We start from the raw sequence: 20,216 nt of genomic DNA, 5'->3' as shown, positions 1-20,216 counted from the left end.
GTCCAAAACTGACTAAGAGGGACAGAGAGAGAGAAAGACCTATAGACCAACCAAGTGGAGCAGGGGGACACACACCTGGCCAGAGAGACAGAGACTAAGACCCACAGAAACAAGGAGACAGCAAAGGTGGCAAAATGTCAATAACTGTTGAATCTACCCAGGGAGCACACGGTTGCTTACTGTACCATTCATTTAACTTTTCTGAAAGCTTGAAATTTTTAGAATGGGGAGGAGGAAAATGAATCTCAAGAAAAAAATGAAAACACATAAACCTGGCTCCCTATGACACTACAAGCATTTTACTGACAAGGACTATGTCTCATTGATCTTTGATTTCCTGGTACCCAGTACATTTAATATGGAGTGACCAGCAGATGCTTATAGAAAACACAACTACTAATATTTCTTGAGCCCTGAACACATGCTGGGCAGTACAAAGAGCTTTCCATCCTTGAAGGTATCAGATCCTCGCACCACACCTGAGGGAGGTACTATTCTTATCTCCATGTTATCAATGAGGGAATTGGGTATTGGAGGTGAAATTATTTCTCCAGGCCACAGAGCTACCAGTGGCCAGGCAGAGTTTCCAGCTGTTTGACTCCAAAGCCTCCAACTGACTTTTGTGTGCTAGTGCAGTAGGTTCTCAAAATTTAATGTGTATAATAAAGATTTACCCAGGAAACTTTTATAAAATGCATGCTCCTGGGCCCCTCCCACAGGTCTGGGATGGGACTAAGGCAGGTGCATTTTGAGGGGGGCACCCCCGGGGAACTGATGCCAATGGTAAACAGACCACATTTCAAGACAGGCTGCTAAAGGGCCTTACAGAGTGGCAGAGGGCAGGTTCCAGAAACCCATGGGAGGGTTTGGAGACAACAGTGCACATGTGACTAGAGCAGCCAGTAAAATGTGACTAGAAAAGGTTTATTTTTAATAAAATACAATCTTCACAACAAAATTCAAAACACTAAAGACACATGAGGTCATTTTACTCCTACACCATCATAATGGACAAGGGCAATGAAACAAAATGGTGTGTGATCACCTCAACCCTGAGTTCCAGAGCTTTGTGAATATTGTGATTTCTGATCACTTATAAGTTGATATCAATCAATATTTGATATCTTCTAAGAGCAATTACATTTTGGTAATTTAATTTTTTTTCTTTAAAAAGGAAGTTTCATTTCAAGGTTATCTTTGTTTCAGGCCAAAATGGTATCAGAGACACACATTTTCTAACTTCTGAATTAATCTTACAGAAAAGAATAAACATGGACCTTGTAAAGAATCCTACAGAGACAAGAGTCTTTTAATCAAACACATAACAGAAGTTGAATGATTCCTGAACTTTGTTCAAGATCTTATATTTATTGGTAAAAAGAAAAGTTATGTTTTTGGTTTATAGATTATGCATATTCAATCCTTATAGTCAAAGCAATACTGAATTAATGCCTAACCTCTAACATATTATCAAATTTCAAATAAACATTAAAAGTCAATGCCATCGATTTATCAACCAAATAAATACACACCTTTCCTTTTCTTCAAAGGTTTTGTTTTTGATTCTGATAGAACTTCTTGTTGAGAAATACAACTCATTAATTTATTGAATTCGAACTAACATCTCCCTTTGGCTTTCCCAGCACATAAAGACTATAAAAGCACCCTTTACACATGATAACTATACTTTTTTTCATGTGCTGATCCATCCACAGTCTATTAGGCTATTACTTTTAGGACCAACTACAAAAAATTCAAAGTCAATAGGCCAAAGACCAAAGCTTACAAAAATAGGGGACCCTTCACCTGAATATAAATACCAAATGGACATACTGTGAATTTACTAATATTTAATTCAATCAATCATTGGCTATATTAAAATGGATGTTTCATTATGAAACATGTAATTTCCCTTAAATAGGTCTGCTAATTCCACCCACACCATAAAGACTGGGAAACACTGCTTGTCTACTGCTTCCAAAAAGTGACATCCCGATAAAAAAATTAAAAAAACCTGTCCCACTCTACCATATTGTTAATTCTCCATACTACTAAACAGGAATGTGTGATGGAAGCACGGGGGTAACTTCTCTCTACAAAAGACAACAAGGTCCATAGTATCACCCAAAAACCAGGGTCTAAGTTCTATGTAAACTTCTTAATGTAATAAGTATCTTAAGCATTAAACTCTTTTACTTCTGGAAAAGGGCCAGCCAGCTTGTAATTCTAATTAGCTAATAAGTAGCATATTTTCTGCTTATTTTCATCTGAGACAAACATCTGCGGCAGGACAGAAATTTATAGCATGCCTCTTATAATTTGCAACTGGAGTTTGCCTGTATAAATCACTAGAACCGAGAGCAGTATGAAGGACGGAGCAGAATTCAAGGAAGTCGAAACACAAAGTAAATCATTCTGATTAAAAAAAAAAAAATTACTGTGTCTCCCCTGGGGATATTCTAGAAGAGGAAAGAGACCGAGTTCAGCCTGGCGCACATCTGGGTAATGAGACCCCTGTCGGGCTATCTGCTCTACCTGCCCAGATGTGAGCTCCTGGCAGCCACATTTTCTGTTTCTGCTGTTTGTCCCTGCCCTCTAGTCACAGAAGAGGACACCCAAACCCAAAATAGGCCAACAGGCTAACTCCTTGGGAATTTAGAACTAACTAGAACTGTAGTCTCTGCCTGGACTGGTCTCTGGAGGAGAGGGAAACTATTCTTTGCAGTTGCGGAGCACAGGCTCCGACGCACAGGCTCAGCGGCCATGGGTCACGGGCCCAGCCGCTCCGCGGCATGTGGGATCTTCCCGGACCGGGGCACGAACTCGCGTCCTTTACATCGGCAGGCGGACTCTTAACCACTGTGCCACCAGGGAAGCCCGAGGGAAACTATTCTTGAGCTGTGCTGTGGCCACTCTGCTCATACACACTTGGTGGCACACACAGCCAGAGAGAAGGTTCTCTGGGTTCCTGGCAGTTTTCTACTTTCTTGTTCTACACTATTTACAAGGCCTGGCTCCATTCTTTGGCTTCTAATTGAGACACACGTAAATTCTTACAACAAATTCAGTAATTCATGTTTCAGATGGTTTCTGTTTCTTGCAACCAAAGAGTCCAAATTAATACAATAGGTAAATAGGGTACTGGTTTCTCATTTCATAAGAACTGCAGGAAAACCAAATATTCCCTTCTCTTGGAAATTAACCAAGAGTTATTCCACTGACCATATGAAAGGAACCTTTCCATAATGAGAGAGGCAATATAAGGGTGAGGTCCAAACCCAGAATTTACAGTTTAGGCAGAGACATCAGGAAAGGAGCAATTAAGGGAGAGAAAACTGAAAATTGATAAATAACAGTATAGCAATAATAATAAGAAGAAAAAGGTAATATTTATTGAGTGCTTATTATGTCCAGGCACTCTTCCAAGTGCTTAGATGTATTAACTCATTTAATCTTCAAAAATGAATACCCACTCTATAAAGTAAGAATTAGTATTATCCCATCGTAAAGAGGAGAAACCTGAGGGACAGAGAAATTGAACAGCCTGCCCAGAGTTACAAAGTACCACAGACAGGCACAGAATCCCACACTTTTAACCACTGTATCTCCCACTGCTCTCTGTTGAAGCAAAGGCAGAGGAAGCAGAAAGTCCAAAGAAAGTCGCAAGACCTCTTCATCCTAGATACCTGAAATCCAGTAAAAACATCAACTGTCCAGCAATCCAACATCTGACTGCAATCAAAAAATACGAATAAGACCTATGAGTCATGAAATAGACTAGTTCTAAAGGATAATAGCTACTCTCCAACATATTTGCATAGTACATGTCTAAAATAAAGTTACTGATGAAACAAACTCAATCGATACAAAGGGGTTTTTTGTTTTGTTTTCATTTTTGTTTGTTTTTAGGAGGAAGAAAACCATATAAATTCTACTGGCAGATAAAAATCATCACTAGCTGAGGGTGAAGACAAAACTAAAAGAAGCAGGTATAGTAGTACTCCAATAGTGCAAGTTTATTCGATGTTGATTTCAAATAGCACTATACAACCCAACAGTCTAGAAAGCATCTCTGTATTACAGTACAGAATAAAAACTAAAGCTAAAATGCTGTACTCTGTCTAAAGGCAGGTAAGTGTTTAATCCAAAGTTGGATAATAAGAAAGGACACTAGTGCTTACAGGTATGGACGGATACACACCCTAAGAGTACTGGGTAAATGTTACTGAATTTGTCACTTTTCTTCTTTGGTCTTAACAACTCTAATCATTCAGCAATATCATATAGGTTTTTTAATATCTCTCACGCCTCTATGTGTAAAACATATGGTTTCTTTTTCATCTCCTTATACAGTTTGCTTCATCTTTTTATATAGTTAAACATCTTCATCTTTTTGCCTAAAGTATATCACAATACTATACAAATAACAAATTTTTATTTTTCCACTTTTCTGAAGGCATATAAAGGCAGTATCTTTTTTCTAAATTGTTGCTGTTTACTTAATATTCATAACTAGGAACATTCATGTTTAAAGATTTGCTACAATCGCAATTTTAAACTTTTACCAATAATTAACAAAGACCCAAAACCGAACATTCAATGAATGTTTTTACTACTTCTAGGCACTTTTTCCCTGATGTCTCTAACCTTATTTTTAGCTTTAGCTGGCCTGCACTATCAGTTATCTTTTTTCATACAATGTTTCCTTCTATCAACCACTAGGGTGCAGAAAAACATGGGTGGAAATTAATCTACTTTGGTGGTTAATTTGTGTTTTGATGCTGGAATAGAAGATAAGATTCAATAAAATAAGCATTCTTCTCACTTAGGATCTCATTAGATCTTAAAATTTTCAATTTATACCAGCACGTGAATTCCTTCCCTTAGATGAAAGATCCAAGTTGGCTGGTTTGTTTTGGTATCAACCAAAACAAGTTACTAGTTATTAAAACTAACAACTGGAACATCAGCTTTTATAGACACCAAACACAGCACAAAGAGATTAAAGTGCTTTATTAATATCTTTAACCCTTACTCAACCACCAAGAATTAGGTAGATGGTAAAATTATCCTTAATCTATAAATCATTTTTTTAAAAGCACACAGAAATAGTCCTCAACTTACATATGGTTGTATATCATGCTAAATATGTAGAACACTTACTCAAGTAAAATAGTCTATGAAAACCCTCATTGTTTTTTATTTCCTAAGCTTTCTGAAAATGTCATATAACTTTCTTAGAATGATAATTGGTAAATTTTAAAATTAATGTATAATTGAGCATTATATCTGACTTAGGAATTAAAATAGCTATTTTCTGTCTGAAAAAAAAAAAGAAAGAATGAATTGTTGGAATTAGAAGAAGAAGAAACTTGCATACTTACTAGCTTCTCAATTTCTGACTCAAGATTCTGTATACAATCAAGTTTTCTCTTGCGACAGCGCTGTGCAGCAATTCTGTTTTTACTTCTTCTCCGAATATCATGGATGCAATCCAGTTGTTCTGGAGTCAACTTGTGCATTTTCAACAACGATTGAAAATCATTTCGAGAGAGCGAAATTATTCGTTGTGCATTAAATGGTAGTTTTACCTAGAAGGTGAAATAAACGTTAGTAGTTGCTGTATTTTGTAGTTTCTACTTAAATCTAGGAAGAGAAAGATATGTACCTATGTTTTCCAAGGAACTTCATTTAGACGTTAAAAAGAAAAAAGATCCCTATTTCCAATTTCTATACAATCCTTTATAAAAAGACTGATAATTTAATTGATATTCTGATTCTATTTTAGAGAGGGTTCAGAAGACAAATTGAGAAGCAGAGTTTTTTCAGCAAATCAAACATTATCAACACAAATATTAATGTAGTTAAGATGAAAAAACAGAATTTAAATAATTTTACTAGGGCATGTTAATAACCCATAGATATCTTTATCTTTAAGGCTCTTTCTAAAGTATTTTTAATGTATTTTTATCCAAACCAAAAAAAGAAATCTATTTTATTCTTTGATTTACATTACTGTGTACCACTGATTTAATACTGGTATATTAACAGTAGTAATTTCTAAAGCATTTCAGAAAATTTATTTTTCTGTCAGGAAAATGGCAGTTTCACATAACTCATTTCACTTGCCAATGTAGAAATGGTTAGAAAAACCTTATGAATATATATATATATTTTTTTGCGTTACGCGGGCCTCTCACTGTTGCGGCCTCTCCCGTTGCGGAGCACAGGCTCTGGAGGCGCAGGCTCAGCGGCCATGGCTCACAGGCCCAGCCGCTCCGCGGCATGTGGGATCTTCCCGGACCGGGGCACGAACCCGTGTCGCCTGCATCGGCAGGCGGACTCTCAACCACTGCGCCACCAGGGAAGCCCAAACCTTATGAATACTTTAAAGTCATTTTCAACATACTTAAATTTGAAAAAAATAAGAAGATAATTTAAAAACATAACAAAACTGTGGGACAGTTTAATTGTATTAATTATCAAAAACACAAATGAAACATTGGTCAGCTTCTGTGGTAACTTAGTTTTTCAAGCTAACAGAAATTAGTTACACAAAACACTCTAAAATTTCTTAAATGTTTTATTTTTAACATTCTTTTCACAGTTCCAAACACTGGATTTATAAATATCATATAAAAATCTATAGATGTAACTCATGCATACATACTACTTCTTAAATTAAACCACCAATCACCTCCTTCCACAGCCAAGGGAAAAAAAAACCTCTTTCACTGTTTCAAACTATGTCATCCAACAGCTATCAAACCAAAGAACATGATAAAGAATTAACATGCCCTTATTATTACTGGAACTATAGTAATGTTTTACAAAAAAGCATCTATCAAATACAAACATTTGTACACAAAGTACACAGATCAAGCTTAGTATGATTAATACCATACCATCTACACGTAATTCATGCTAAATTATTAAGACATTCTTTAAATTAATAGATGAAATAACTAAGGGAAAATAAGAAAAAAATTCATAGCTCTGAGAAAACAGTGTAAAGAAAACTCTGTGGGGAGAGGGATAAATTGGAAGACTGGGATTGACATATACATACTACTATATAAAAAAATAGATAATAAGAACCTATTGTATAGCACAGGGAACTCTACTCAATACTCTTTAATGACCTATATGGGAAAAGAATATAAAAAAGAGTGGATAGGGCTTCCCTGGTTGAGAGTCCGCCTGCCGATACGGGGGACACGGGTTCGTGCCCCGGTCCGGGAAGATCCCACATGCCACGGAGCAGCTGGGCCCGTGAGCCATGGCCGCTGAGCCTGCGCGTCCGGAGCCTGTGCTCCACAACGGGAGAGGCCACAACAGTGAGAGGCCCACAGACCGCAAAAAAATAAAAAGAGTGGATATATGTATACGTATAACCGATTCACTTTGCTGTACAGAAACTAACACATCATTGTAAATCAACTATACTACAATAAAAATTAATTTAAAAATTGTTAACTAGTTCTGTACTCAAATAAAAAAGAGGGACGATAAAATAAAAAAAGAAAGAAAACTCTGGATCAGAAGCCACATTCTTACAACCAGCCACTGCTAAGTTATTGCCAAGTGACTAGTCCCACGTCTAGACATCCATGTGGCAGTGAATAAGACTGAATATATGCTGTATTTAACCAGAAGTTATCACATAATGTTACAGAATCATTTTTCTTTTTCCTCTCGGGACCTGGCATTTGATTTAAACAGTTAAACACCCAATGTGTGAATCCATAACCTGGTTAACAAAATAAATACACCTACTTGAAATAAATGAACACAGAAGTCCTTCAAACTTCATCACGCACTCCTGGTATTTATCACATGGTTGTATAATTAACTGTGTATGGGCTTCCTCCTCCCTCTCTGAGCCAGCTCACATCCCCAGTGATGCAACAGGAGCTGACACATTAATCCCAATTAACTGTGGTAAAATAAAACAATGACTTAACAACACACTCATTTTCCGCTCACCTCACATTCTTGTTCTCTGGCTGAACAGGGTTCACTGTCTCCTTCGGTATCCGTCTCAGAGTCGTCTCCCAAGCTAATCACACAAGCGTAGGGACAAGGTTCCTGTTGGGGCTCTGAAACATAGTCATCGTTTCCAATTTCCAAATTGCTAGAACAGCCTTCGGTACTCAGAGTACTTATGAAAGGGCAATTGACAGAACTCAACGTTGTGAAAGTCCTCTGACCCGGTTCTGGGCTCTCACTAATCCTGATACCTAACCAGGGACACTCAGACCGTTTCTGGGAGTAGATCTGTTCTGAGCCATCTTTGGCCACGGCAGGTGATAACTGCATTTGGCAAGGAGAGTCCGTGCTGCAAATGTCACTCCAGAAGCCTTTCGCTAGGTGTTCGGCCACTTCTCGTTCCACGCTACTCAGATCACTCGAGGCGAGGCTACTATCTTCCCTGGGGCCAGAGTCAGATTTCAAATCTTGACTCTCACCGAAAGTTTTCTCTTCTCGAACATCTGAACCTGACAAAGGCTTTTCTGTTAACACTGTCGTGTTTTGCATACCAGCAAAATTCAAGTCACCATACTGGTCATACGTGTGTAAAAGAGACAGAGAATAGAGCCCATGGGGATCTGTAGAAGTGGGGGGAAAAGGAGTCGCTTCTGTTTTTCCTGATGGGCACTGAGAAGCAGGATCTTTCTTCTTGGCTTCTTCATGTTCCATTGCTAATTTTCCTTCTTCACATTTTAAAATCACCTGCAAATCTGCACAGTCCTGGATTCCTCCCAGACACTCATTTTCAGATGTCTCATTTGGCTGAGCAGAAGAAGTGTGAATGTCTTTGACACTGGATTCCACAGTGCGGACTCTGTCAGTTCCAAACGCTTTTTGGAATTTTCGGTATTTGGGGCACAAAGATGGCAGAGCCAGAGCGGCATCCTTTGCTAAGCACATGGATTCACATGTTTGACTGGCACTGTCTTGTAGAGGAGGAGATACTTTTGCACTGCCTTGATACCTACGGAGTTTACAGTGAGGAGTCTGAACATTTTTATTTTCCAAAAATTCCTCCACCTCATCAATTTCTAAATCCCTCTGGTCCAAAAGTGAAAATCTAAAATCTGGTTTCTGACAGGGTGATGAGAAGCATTTTTTTCTTGGGCATTCTTGCTGGTCTGCAGTGGAGTCCAAAAACTTGTATTTGAGAAACTGAAAGCAGGATTCCTCAATATCAGGTACACCTAAAAATTCCACACACTTGTACACTTCATCCACATTGTCCTTACTTAGTATCAGTTTAGCAGTGTAGGCAAACTGAATTAAAGGTTCAAATCCTTTAACTGTCACCTGTTAATATACAAAATAAAGATAAATGCATCACATGAAAGCCATCTAGTAGATAAGTACAAGAGAAGTAGGAGGGTGGCAAGATGAGTAACCTCTTTACGATATTTACAAAACGGGTATTTTAATTTGGTAAGAAAAAATATTCTTCTAGGAAATGTAAAGCTAAGGGAATTTAGAAAAGCATGCTTCTCACATCTTGTTCATTGGAACCACACCCTTCACTTTATAGACTCCACTCTTAATGACCCATGGAGTATGATTTACTCATATGAGGTAAAGATATAAACATTACCACAATTTTCCACATTAGCTGAAAGAAATCATCTATGGAATAAAGCAACATGGATACGATCTGCAACACACAGTCAAGTGCCAGGTGTCTGTTGCCATCCCAGCCCCATGTGGTCACTATATTCCAAACAACTATAAACTACAACTGCTATAAACTACAAAAGTGAAATTTTTAAGGATGGAAAACAATATATCCAAGGCACTTAAAGTAGTCCTGGTCCATGGTGAATGCACAGTAAATGGTAATTATTATCTTTATTTCATGCCAAAAATTTCTAATAAAACTTTTAAAGATTCAGATTTAAAAAATGATCTAAGTGAAGTTCTAAAACTCATGCCCAGTACTGTTTTAGCAAAGATCCATGGACTCTAGGTAATAAAACTTTTCAGCAGAAACTTGCACATTTACACTGAACCTGCCTCTGCAAAGTGAGGGGCAAATGAAACCAACTGTAGTGCAGGGAAAGCCTCATTCTGGGCACAAAATACAAAATTAATATTAAAACACTGAATTCCCATAAGAGTGATCAATATATAATTTTTTGTGATCTTCTTAAAATACTGCTAAACTGGGAGTACTTAATTAGCTTTTACATAGCTAAAATAAAAAATAGCAACACCAAATACTGATGAAGATGTGTAGAAATTGGATCACTCATGTATTGCTGGTGGGAATGTAAAATGGTGCAGCCACTTTGAAAACCAGTTTGGTAGTTTCTTTTAAAACTAAACATGCAACCACCCTATGTCCCAGCAACTGCACTCCTGTTCTTTTATGCCAGAAAAATGAAAACTCATGTTTGTACAAGTGCTCACAGCAACTTTATTTGTAACAGCCAAAAACTGGAATCAGCCTGATTTCCTTCAGTAGGTGTATAGCTAAATAAAAACTGGTACACCCACCCTATGGAATACAATAAAAAGGAACACACTACTGATGCATACAACTTTGATAAATCTCAAAGGAATTATGCTAAGCGGAAAAAGGCCAATCCCAAAAGGTCACATACTATTATGATTCCATTTATATAACATTTTTGAAATGACAAGACTTTAGAAAAGGACAGATTAGTGGTTGCCAGGGATTAGGAGTGGAGCAAGGGGGTAAGGGAGAGCAGACAGAGGGCAGGAAGGAAATGGGTGTGATTATAAGAGGGCAACACAAGGGATCCTTGGGTGGGTGCTGAAACTGTTCAGACTGTGGTGGTGGATACATGGACCCACCCAGAAAATGAAACTGTATAGAACTTCATACACACACACAATTTAGTACAAGTAAAACCAGGGAAGTCTGAATAAGATGGGTGAACTGTATTACTGTCAGAATCCTGACAGTTGTGATTTTGTACTATAATGTTGCAAAATGTTACTATTAGAAGAAACTGGACAAAGTGCAACAAGGGATCTCTCTGCATTATGTCTTACAGCTACATGTGAATTTATAATTATCTCAATAAATATTTCAATTAAAAAATTTTTAAATAAGTTAAAATAATCAAAAGAGGCTTTTAAGACAGTGAGTTACACAATGATCTTTTCAATTTGTCACTATGATGAAATACTTCAAATATCTGAAAATTTGATTTACATTCAAATTAGAATGAATGAATGCATATACACACACATGCATGCATATACCTTTCCTTCCATGCACATGAATCACATTTTTCTCTACTTGGAAAGTCATATTAAGTAATTTGAAACTACAGACCATAATAAGGATATCTCCATTATGATACGTGTTGCTACTTTTTAAAAAACAATGGCTAACCTATAGTTGGCCCTTCCTGTCGTTGTCTTGGTTATCATATTATTTGCTCTGACCTCTGCCACAGAACTGACAACCTTTTGCTTCCCCAAACTGTAGCTACAATTTCATGTATGTACGCACGGCCAGCGATAAGGTAAACTGTAGACTTAGTGTCATCACAGAGCAGCCCCCACACACCTGTCGTACACACAGAAGTTCTACATACTTTGTCCAAATTCCTTTTAACAGCTTCTAATGTGTCCCAATGCCACAAGGTTCAGCATTCTTCTAACTGTAGTTACTAATGAAATCAAGCAAGCTGTTATAAGAGTCAGTGTATACCCAGCACTCCTGCCCCAGAGAGAGGTCTCTTGCAGGCAGGATGGTAACAAGGACTTAAATATCTAGGTGCGTGAGCTCCACAACAGGCTGGTGGGCGAAAGGTGTGTAAGGGCAAGGCTCTATAAGTATGACACAAAATCACCTTTCTTCTACCAACGCACAGCCACAATCTCAAGAAGAAAGGGAGAGAAAGAACACTTCTGGAGTACCTAACAGCCACATGTAGACAAAATGAGGAGGCTGGAATGCATAATCTTTTAGGTTTCCTCCAAATTCTAAAATCCTTAGCTAACAGCTGCTTGAAAAACTAACAGATCTGACAACTCTGACCCATAGTGAAAATAATAAAACTAAGCATCACAGGGAGGCTGTCACCTGCAACTCACTCCCAACCCATATCCATGAGGGCGGGTCCTAGAGAAATGGATGTTTTAGAGAACCCTAATCCCTGTCAGTTTCCCATCACAGAAAAAGGTCCGAAGGGAGAGAAGAGCACATGGTATGGCCTCTCCCAGCATGGCCTCTCTGAATGTCTGTAATCCACTGGCTGGGTCGTTTCATTAAAAATAACAATGGGGTGGGAGTTCCCTGGCAGTCCGGTGGTTAGGGCTCTGTGCTCTGCCGAGGGCCTGGGTTCTTTCCCTGATAGAGGAACTAACATCCCACAAGCAGCACAGCACAGCCAAACAAACAAACAAACAAATAAAATTACAGGGGGTCAACTTATTCAACTGCTCAACAAATATTCACGCACATCCAAAGTTAATCATTTTACGTGTAAAACGTCATCATTTCTAAGAAGAAAGTTAAAGCAATGTGCTGTTGCACAAGCCGGGTACTGCTCCTCGGCCTGAGGACGGGGAGACTGGGTCTTCTTTTAACTTTATAAACCAGGAGAGATTTAATTAAGTTAAATTGAAATCAGGACGACCTCTCCTACCTCTTCCGGCAGAGTGATGCGCAGGTCGGCGTCGGCCTGGCCCGCGAGCCTGGAGTGGAAGTAAGCGCTGCAGGCAGCCAGCACGGCGCGGTGGGCGCGGAAGGGCTGGCCCTCCACCAGCACCGTGACGTCACACAGCACGTCCTTCCGGCGCTGCTCGTCCAGGCTGCGCAGCACGTGGCCGCTGTGCACCGACGACTCGTAGGCGAACACCGCGTTCTCACCCAGCGACATTCTGCGTCACAGGTGGCGTCGGGAGGGTCCGAGAGAGCATGCTTCTGACAGTCATTAATCCTGCCAAGATACAGGCCAAGTGTCACTCGCAGAAAACCTTGGTAAAGAGGTTTGTTAAAGTGACACTAGCAAATAACGATTAAAATACTCATCACTAAAACCCAACTGAAAACAACAGCCTCTCGAGAGCCTGGAAGCATTTCTTCACTTTACCTCATTTAAAATTGGTTCTTGATAAGGAGTTTTCCTAACTAATTTTAGGAAAAATGTTCTTAGGGTGAGGAAGGGAAGACCTTTCTGAAGCAAGGATTTCAGGGCTCTCTGAAAATGAGACATTTTGTACGGAGAAAATAGCTCCAAAGAGCAAACAGGGTGGCCGAGAAATTTCTGGGTGGCATCCCAATCCTGTTGCTTTAAGACATTAATGGGCGTGCGTACAGATCACCAGAGGTCATACTTTGGGCTTCAGAACAAGGGACATGTAATACAAAAGGTAAAGTCCCTCCAACATGAAGAAGAAAAGGACTTCCCTTGATTGAAAGCCTCAAATCTGTCAGGCCAGATCTTAGTAATGAGTCTTTTTCACATAACAAGTCTTACTTGACATGACAAAATGTAGGCAACAAATAGGACTACTCTACCATTAAGAACATAGTTTACCATACACAGAAACTCTTGGTTTTCTCAAAATGCTAAAACATAAGAGAAAGTTATCAAAAATGTATATTTTTTAAAATACATACTAACATACAGTAGCCTCCAAACTTTTTTTTGATCCATACATACTACTGGCAAAAAAAAAAGGGCAGCCCCAATATATGTATGTGTCCATATATTTCAGACATGTACCATTCTTATATATTACATATGTTATAAAACACACAGAGGCTGAATGTAAGAGGTTGAAAGAGAAGCTCTAATATTTTCTTCCGGCCCCCAATGGCCAGCAGTGAGCACCCCAAGGTGTGTGTGCACACCCCACCATGGCATGGCAACCACAGTAGAGGCTGAAAAGCTCCTCACAGGGGTCATCCCTGTGTCGTTCACTTTTGCTCTTCTGACACCTTATTCACTGCCTGAAACGTGAAGGTCCACACATGTTCAGTGACTGAATAAATGTTACTGTTTTCAGTTGCTATACTCCAAACAAAAATGAAAGGAGAAGAACTACTAAAGTTCAGACAGACCAGGCCCAAATCAAGGGTGAATTCCACCTCAAAGACAGGGTGTCTTAGTAACAAACACATGAAGTGCATCCATGAATTCTATTTCACTTATGTGTTTATTTTTAAGGTGCTCATTATAGCTGAAATGTTGAGTTCCTCAGAAATAGTCAACTACAGTAAAATCTCTCACTATGTGGTTAAACTCTACCGAAGGTCAAGAATCACAACCTATCATTTACTGATTCAGCATACCACATGAAATCATAGCAACTCTAAAATCATGTCCTAGGACTACCTCGACTTTTGGGTTGTGCTCATAGGAGAGGGTAGTAAATTCCCTTTAGCAATGGGTCTTAATATTTCATCTATCAACACAAGGAATTAGTGTTAGGAGTAGTGGGGAGGAACCATCATTCAAAGAAATTATGTATCTTGTGTGTGTGGTACCACACAGACCACTGCCCTCCACTTTATCTGAAACTGTATACCCTCCCCAGGCAAGCCAGATTCAACAGCTGACCACATGCCTTGCTATGTCCCTGCACAAGTCCCCAGCCTCCTTATTCTTTCCTATCCTCTGCCTTGCAAACCCTTAAAACTATACAAATCTTACCCTCCTACTCTGTTGGTGGTAATGTAAATTGGTGAAGCCACTATGGAAAACAGTGGGGAAATTCCTCAGCAAATTAAGAATAGAAGTACCATATAATCCGACCATTCCACTTCTGGGTATTTATCCAAAGAATACGAAAACGCTAACTGGAAAACATATACACACCCCCATGTTCAATGCAGCATTATTCACAATAACCAACATATGGAAACAACATAAATGTCCATCAATGGATGAATGGATAAAGATGTGGTATATATATACAATGGAATACTACTCGGCCATAAAAAAATGAAATCTTGCCATTTGCAACAATACAAATGGACCTTGAGGGTATAATGTTAAGTGTAAATAGTCAGATGGAGAAAGATAAATACTGTATGATCCCACTCATATATGGAGTCTAAAAGAAAACAAACAAAAACAAAATAAAATTTGTACATACAGAGAACAGACTGCTGGTTACCAGAAGGGAACAGGGTTAGGGATGAGCGAAATAGATGAAAGTGGTCAGCTGTATGGCTGGTGATGGATGGTAACTAGAGATTTAGCAGTAAGCACTTTGTAATGTACACAGATGTGGAATTATAATGGTAAACACCTAAAGGTTATATAATGTTTATATACCAATTTTACCTCAATTAAAAAAAAACTATATTGAAAGACACTGAGGAACACTTAAATAAATGGAGAGATATGTTCACATAAAACAAAGACCAATTCCTATACCTTCACTCTAGAGCTGCTGTTAGGCCACATGTGTTTGTGTGGTCCACTGCCACCAGTTTGCTCACTACTTGCCTCAAATTCAAGACAGAGAATTTACTCTCGGCTCAACCCTCCTGTTGAGCCGTTTTCTGTGACAGGTTCGCTCATAAGTTGGTCAGCTTGCAGATCTGGGCCATATGCCAACACCAAGTCCCATCAGCTGCAGCTGAGAATCGGGCAGTTAACAGCCACCCGGGACGTGGGACTCATCGCTGACACCTCCCACACTCGGCCCCAGTGTCCAATCTCTTACTGAGACCTGGTGCCTCGACCTCTTACAGCTGAGACCCATTTGTCTCCATCTACACCGCCACAACTCCAGTCCAAGCCATCACACTGGCTCTTGCCTAGACAAATGCTGTTTATCCTCTTGCAATGTCTTACAAGCTCACACATGTACAAATATATAAAATGAAAAGTGGCACAAAATTTCACATATTAATATTTTATCCTTACTAGTGCAAAGTAGTCTAATTTCTACTCTGTTCTATTAAAAAAATAATTCCAGTTGTGATCCACTCAAATTTCAAGAACCAATAATGGACCATGACCTCATACATTGAAAACACAAGCCCACTGGCTAACAGAACAGGGTCTAGAATCATACGCTGTCTGGGTTCAAATCCCAGCTCTGCCACTTACTCACTATACGGCCTTGGACAACCTGCTTAACCCTTGCTGGGTTGGGTCTTGTTTTCCTCACCTGTAAAACAAGGATAACAGCAACACTTCACTGGGTTGTTGTGAGGTTTACATGAAGAAAATGAGGGTAAAGGGTTGAACACAGTGGCCCAAAGCAAACAAATTATAAATATTAGCTATTAATTATGATGATAATACAAATAACAAAAGCCTCAGCCCCCTCAAGCCCCTCTTGATCCTCTCCAATTTATTCCCCTATATCAGTGTCTCCCTTGCTGAAAACCCCACGTCTTCCAAATTTCTTATGATCAATTCTAAATCCTTAGCATGCCCTCCAGACCTGCCTGGTTAGGTTTTCTATTAATCCAGCCTTGCCTCAAAAGCCTTTGTCTCTCTCTCTCACTATTCTCCAGCCTGACCTTCCTTCCTTCTCGCCCAAAGGCACCAAGCTCCTTCTGACCTCAGGACCTTTGCACATGCTCTCCCCACTCCCTGGACTTCTACTCTTCAGCTGACTAACTCCTCACCTTTAGATCTCAGAGTAAATGTCAGAACCTTGCCTGACTTGTTCTCTGCCATAACTCAAGCATGTAAGAGAGTACCTTGCCCAATCCAGGTACTTGCTTCTGAACAAATGACTTGGCCTTTTTAGTATAAACCCAGAACCCCAATCACCTACATCTTCCAAACACAGCGCAGTCAGCTATCCCAATACATAAGGGAATAATGCCGCTGAGCCACGTACTCAGAGAAGATTCCTTGGATAGGTTTTCCAGAGTCAGGAGGAGCAAAAGGGAGGCCCAGCTCTGGGAGCAACTGGCCAAAGAAGAGCAAAGGTTGGCAACTATAAACACAGCCAACACAACTACCCGCACTTGGCCTCATTAGCATGGAGCACTACAAAAAGTTGTTCTGAAATTCCATTTTCCTAATTCTGAAAGCCATCTAAGTGGTCAATAATCCAATTTTACCAAATAACAATAACTAAGTAATGACTAAACCAGGTAAGAATGGCACACATCCTTCTAACATCTGTCATCTTCTATCATTTTTCAAACCTAAACAGTAAGATATAATACCCCCCCAGAGCCTGCCAGACCTAAAATTCTGTCAATTTCTTAACACCAAATTCAGATTCCTATGTCACACATGAATTTTTCTATATTCTTGGAAATAGAAACTATTGTTACAGTTCAAAATAAAGTTCACTGACCTGAGCAAATTGCTGATTCATTCAGTAATGCTGATAAAGGATGAACAGGCATTTTAAAGCTTCCTGCATCTCAATTTGGAAATAACTTCTACTCTCTGCTCAATATACACAATATAAATTTAAGTTTTAATAGTTACTTCTTAATGTTTTTGCTTTAAAAATCATTTTTTTAAAGAAACAAGATGATGTTGCTTTATCACATTTCAATAACTTTAAAGATAATGTACTTAAAAAAATTTTTTTAAATCCTGAGGTGAATATTGGATCATGGAGCCAGACCTATAATGCTTCATAACAGAAATTCAGAATAAAGATGAAGTTCCACGTATACAGAAGAGCTGGACGTTTATTCATCTCAAGTCTCACAGGACTTCATTGTTTTTTAATTCTCAATGTAGCAGGGCACAGGGAGTAACCTAACACCAAGGATTCATATAAAAAAGACTATCACCTGAATATCCTTCATCTTCACTGAACGATGACAAATGTTCTTTTGACAAGTGCCTACCTGTGCCACATAATAAACTAGATGCCGTGAAAACACTAACAAAAGACAGTCCCTACGTTCAAGGAGAACACAACCTGGAGATGTTCAAAATGAAAATGGTACTTTGGGGTGAAAGAGACGACAATGATCACTATAAACAACTTCCACAGGAATGTGGGCATTCCTAAAGGTATTTGCAGTAAGACTTCAAATAAAACCTACTTTTTGGTCAATTCTCATTTAACCATAATATTCAATTAATGAGAACGACTATTTTCAAAATAGTTGTTAGCCAAGGGGGTGCGTGTGTATGGCTAGGCATGAGAGACTGGTGACCCTGGACATCAGAAATGGCACAACAGGCAAATGTCTCGGCCTTTATATAAAGGCAGTGCCCTTCACCTGCAGCCTGGGCGAATTCCTCCCAACTCTCCTCCTTCTTTCTTGTGGCCATTTGGAATTTCTGCCTTTTTCTCCTTATTGCTTCTGCCTGCCACCACCCATTATCCTGTCAATTACTTTTGCCTCACTCAATTTCAGGGCAGGGTCTTTGGAAAACAGGCAAATTCTTCCTACCACGCCACCCTTCTTGGCTCCCTCTTTAGCTTCAAAATCTGCTAAGCCAGTACCTGTTACAATATACCCAAGATACCAAGAGTTTAAGTGTTCTTAAATTAGGTGAGCCTTATCTTCTGTTTTTCAAGAGGATGGCAAAGACCAAACAGTATCGTGTGTTTACACCTTCAGTCCTTTATCTTTTCTTTAAAGGCCTTTAAAAAACTTTTTTTAATTTAAGGTGGAGATGCTCATAGGAAAGAATCTTCTTAAAGATAAGGGCTCTTCTTGTTATTATCCCCAATTTTGAAAGAACCTTAGCATCAAAAATTCTATGGGAGCTGAAATCACAGACAATAACTTAAATCTGCATTCTTCCAATGTTCTAAGACCTGACTTACCAGCCAGAAAGAGCCAGTAGGAATAAATCAGAACCAAGATTTGCTATTTTCTTTAATCATCTGCAGATCCTAAATATCACGCTTGTTTAAACAGTGTATCTGATAATCACATTTTCTAAATCCACTTCTCTCAGGCTTATGAAAAAAAATCTTAAGTATGACTGGATAAGGTACATGGATGCATATACCAAAAAAAGCTAAAGGAAAACAGAAAACTAAGTTTGAATTAAGGTAAGTAGCACAAGTGCTTATAGCAGCACCAAAAACGATGACATTGTGTTTTAAGGACTTCTACAGTGACATATGGGAAAACAACCTGACAATCTATGTTAAAATTATGTAACAAAAGATGCTATAGCTTTTTTAAAAATGGAGGTGATGGGGTGAGGGAATCACTACAACTTTTGCAGCTCATGGTTATTACAACAAATGTGAAGTTCCATAGAGAGAAAGTTGGATTTTTTTCCATTTACTTTTCCTATTATTGAAAATTACATATTTAATCATGGATCTTGTTATACTTACTTGGTCTAATTCCATATGTGAAATTATGAAGCTAAAATTATACTTAGAAGGGAGAAGTTTGAATGGTTACAGAAGTTTACAGTTGTTTATGGACTCACCTGGTAACAGATCAGAAACAAAAGGTTTTTTTACTTCCCAAATCAACAAATTCAAATTTGTTAACTTCTGGGTAATAAGTTTAAAATAGCTTGGAAGGGAATAAAGGAAGAAAAAAGGAACACAGGAAATCCAAGTACCAGAACTAAAACAAGAGTAACAGATTCTTCTGTTATACCTTCTCACTACAAAAACTTTAAGAAACAATGAAGTCTTTTATTTGTTTAACAGATTTGGCAGCGATGTGATTCTTAGTAAGACTGTTACACCTCAATGGAATATGACTATGTTATGAAAACGTGAACTAGCAACTAGAATTGGCTTATACCGGTACAGCTTATTTACTGAATTATATATTTTCTAACATGCACTTGTCAGTCACTATTTTATTTATCAACTTAGAGGTATGATTTTCCTTGAATGAACTGCACTGTTTAAAGCAGAGCATTTAATGAGTTTTGACACTTGTATATGTGAATAAAACCACCACCACAATCAAGATAAATTTCCATCACTTCTCAAAATTCCACATGCCTCTTTGAGGTCTCTCCCTCCTTGTTCCCCTGGCTCCAGGTAACCAATGATTTGCTTTATGTCACTGTCGATCAGCATGCATTTTCTATGATTTTTATATAAATGGAATCACACATTATGTACTCTGGCTTCGGGTTTCTTTCACTCGGCTTAATGACGATCAGGTTGCGGACATTAGATGTTTGGGTTTTTTATTGCTGAATACTATTCCATTATATGTATGTACCACCATTTGTTTATCCATTTAATGGTAGATGGACTTTTTATTGTAATAAAGATGGAGGACAACTACATTGTTTCCAGTTTGGGATTATTGTAATAAAGCTTCAGTGAAC

General features: G+C 38.6%; 1 protein-coding gene across 8 annotated transcripts in view; it reads right to left on the bottom strand.

Annotated features, from left to right (window-relative positions):
* Positions 1–20,216, bottom strand: part of BACH1 (BTB domain and CNC homolog 1) — an 82,231-nt gene that overhangs the window by 9,798 nt on the left and 52,217 nt on the right. For 7 of the 8 annotated variants that reach the window (XM_033418169.2, XM_033418168.2, XM_033418164.2 and 4 more), the window contains 3 exons: positions 12,648–12,941; positions 7,987–9,324; positions 5,385–5,591 (listed from right to left, as the gene is read on the bottom strand). In XM_033418169.2, the coding sequence (XP_033274060.1) occupies positions 5,385–5,591; positions 7,987–9,324; positions 12,648–12,881 (1,779 nt within the window). In that variant the 5' untranslated portion in view covers positions 12,882–12,941. Of the gene's footprint in view, positions 1–5,384; positions 5,592–7,986; positions 9,325–12,647; positions 12,942–16,070; positions 16,138–20,216 lie in introns of those variants that run through there. The other variant, XM_033418167.2, reaches the window with a different exon arrangement.

This window comes from Orcinus orca, chromosome 5, assembly GCF_937001465.1.
Source record: "Orcinus orca chromosome 5, mOrcOrc1.1, whole genome shotgun sequence".
Taxonomy (NCBI): Eukaryota; Metazoa; Chordata; class Mammalia; order Artiodactyla; family Delphinidae; genus Orcinus; species Orcinus orca.
The sequence above is the reverse complement of the archived record's forward strand: the minus strand, read 5'-3'. Positions and strand labels throughout refer to the sequence as shown.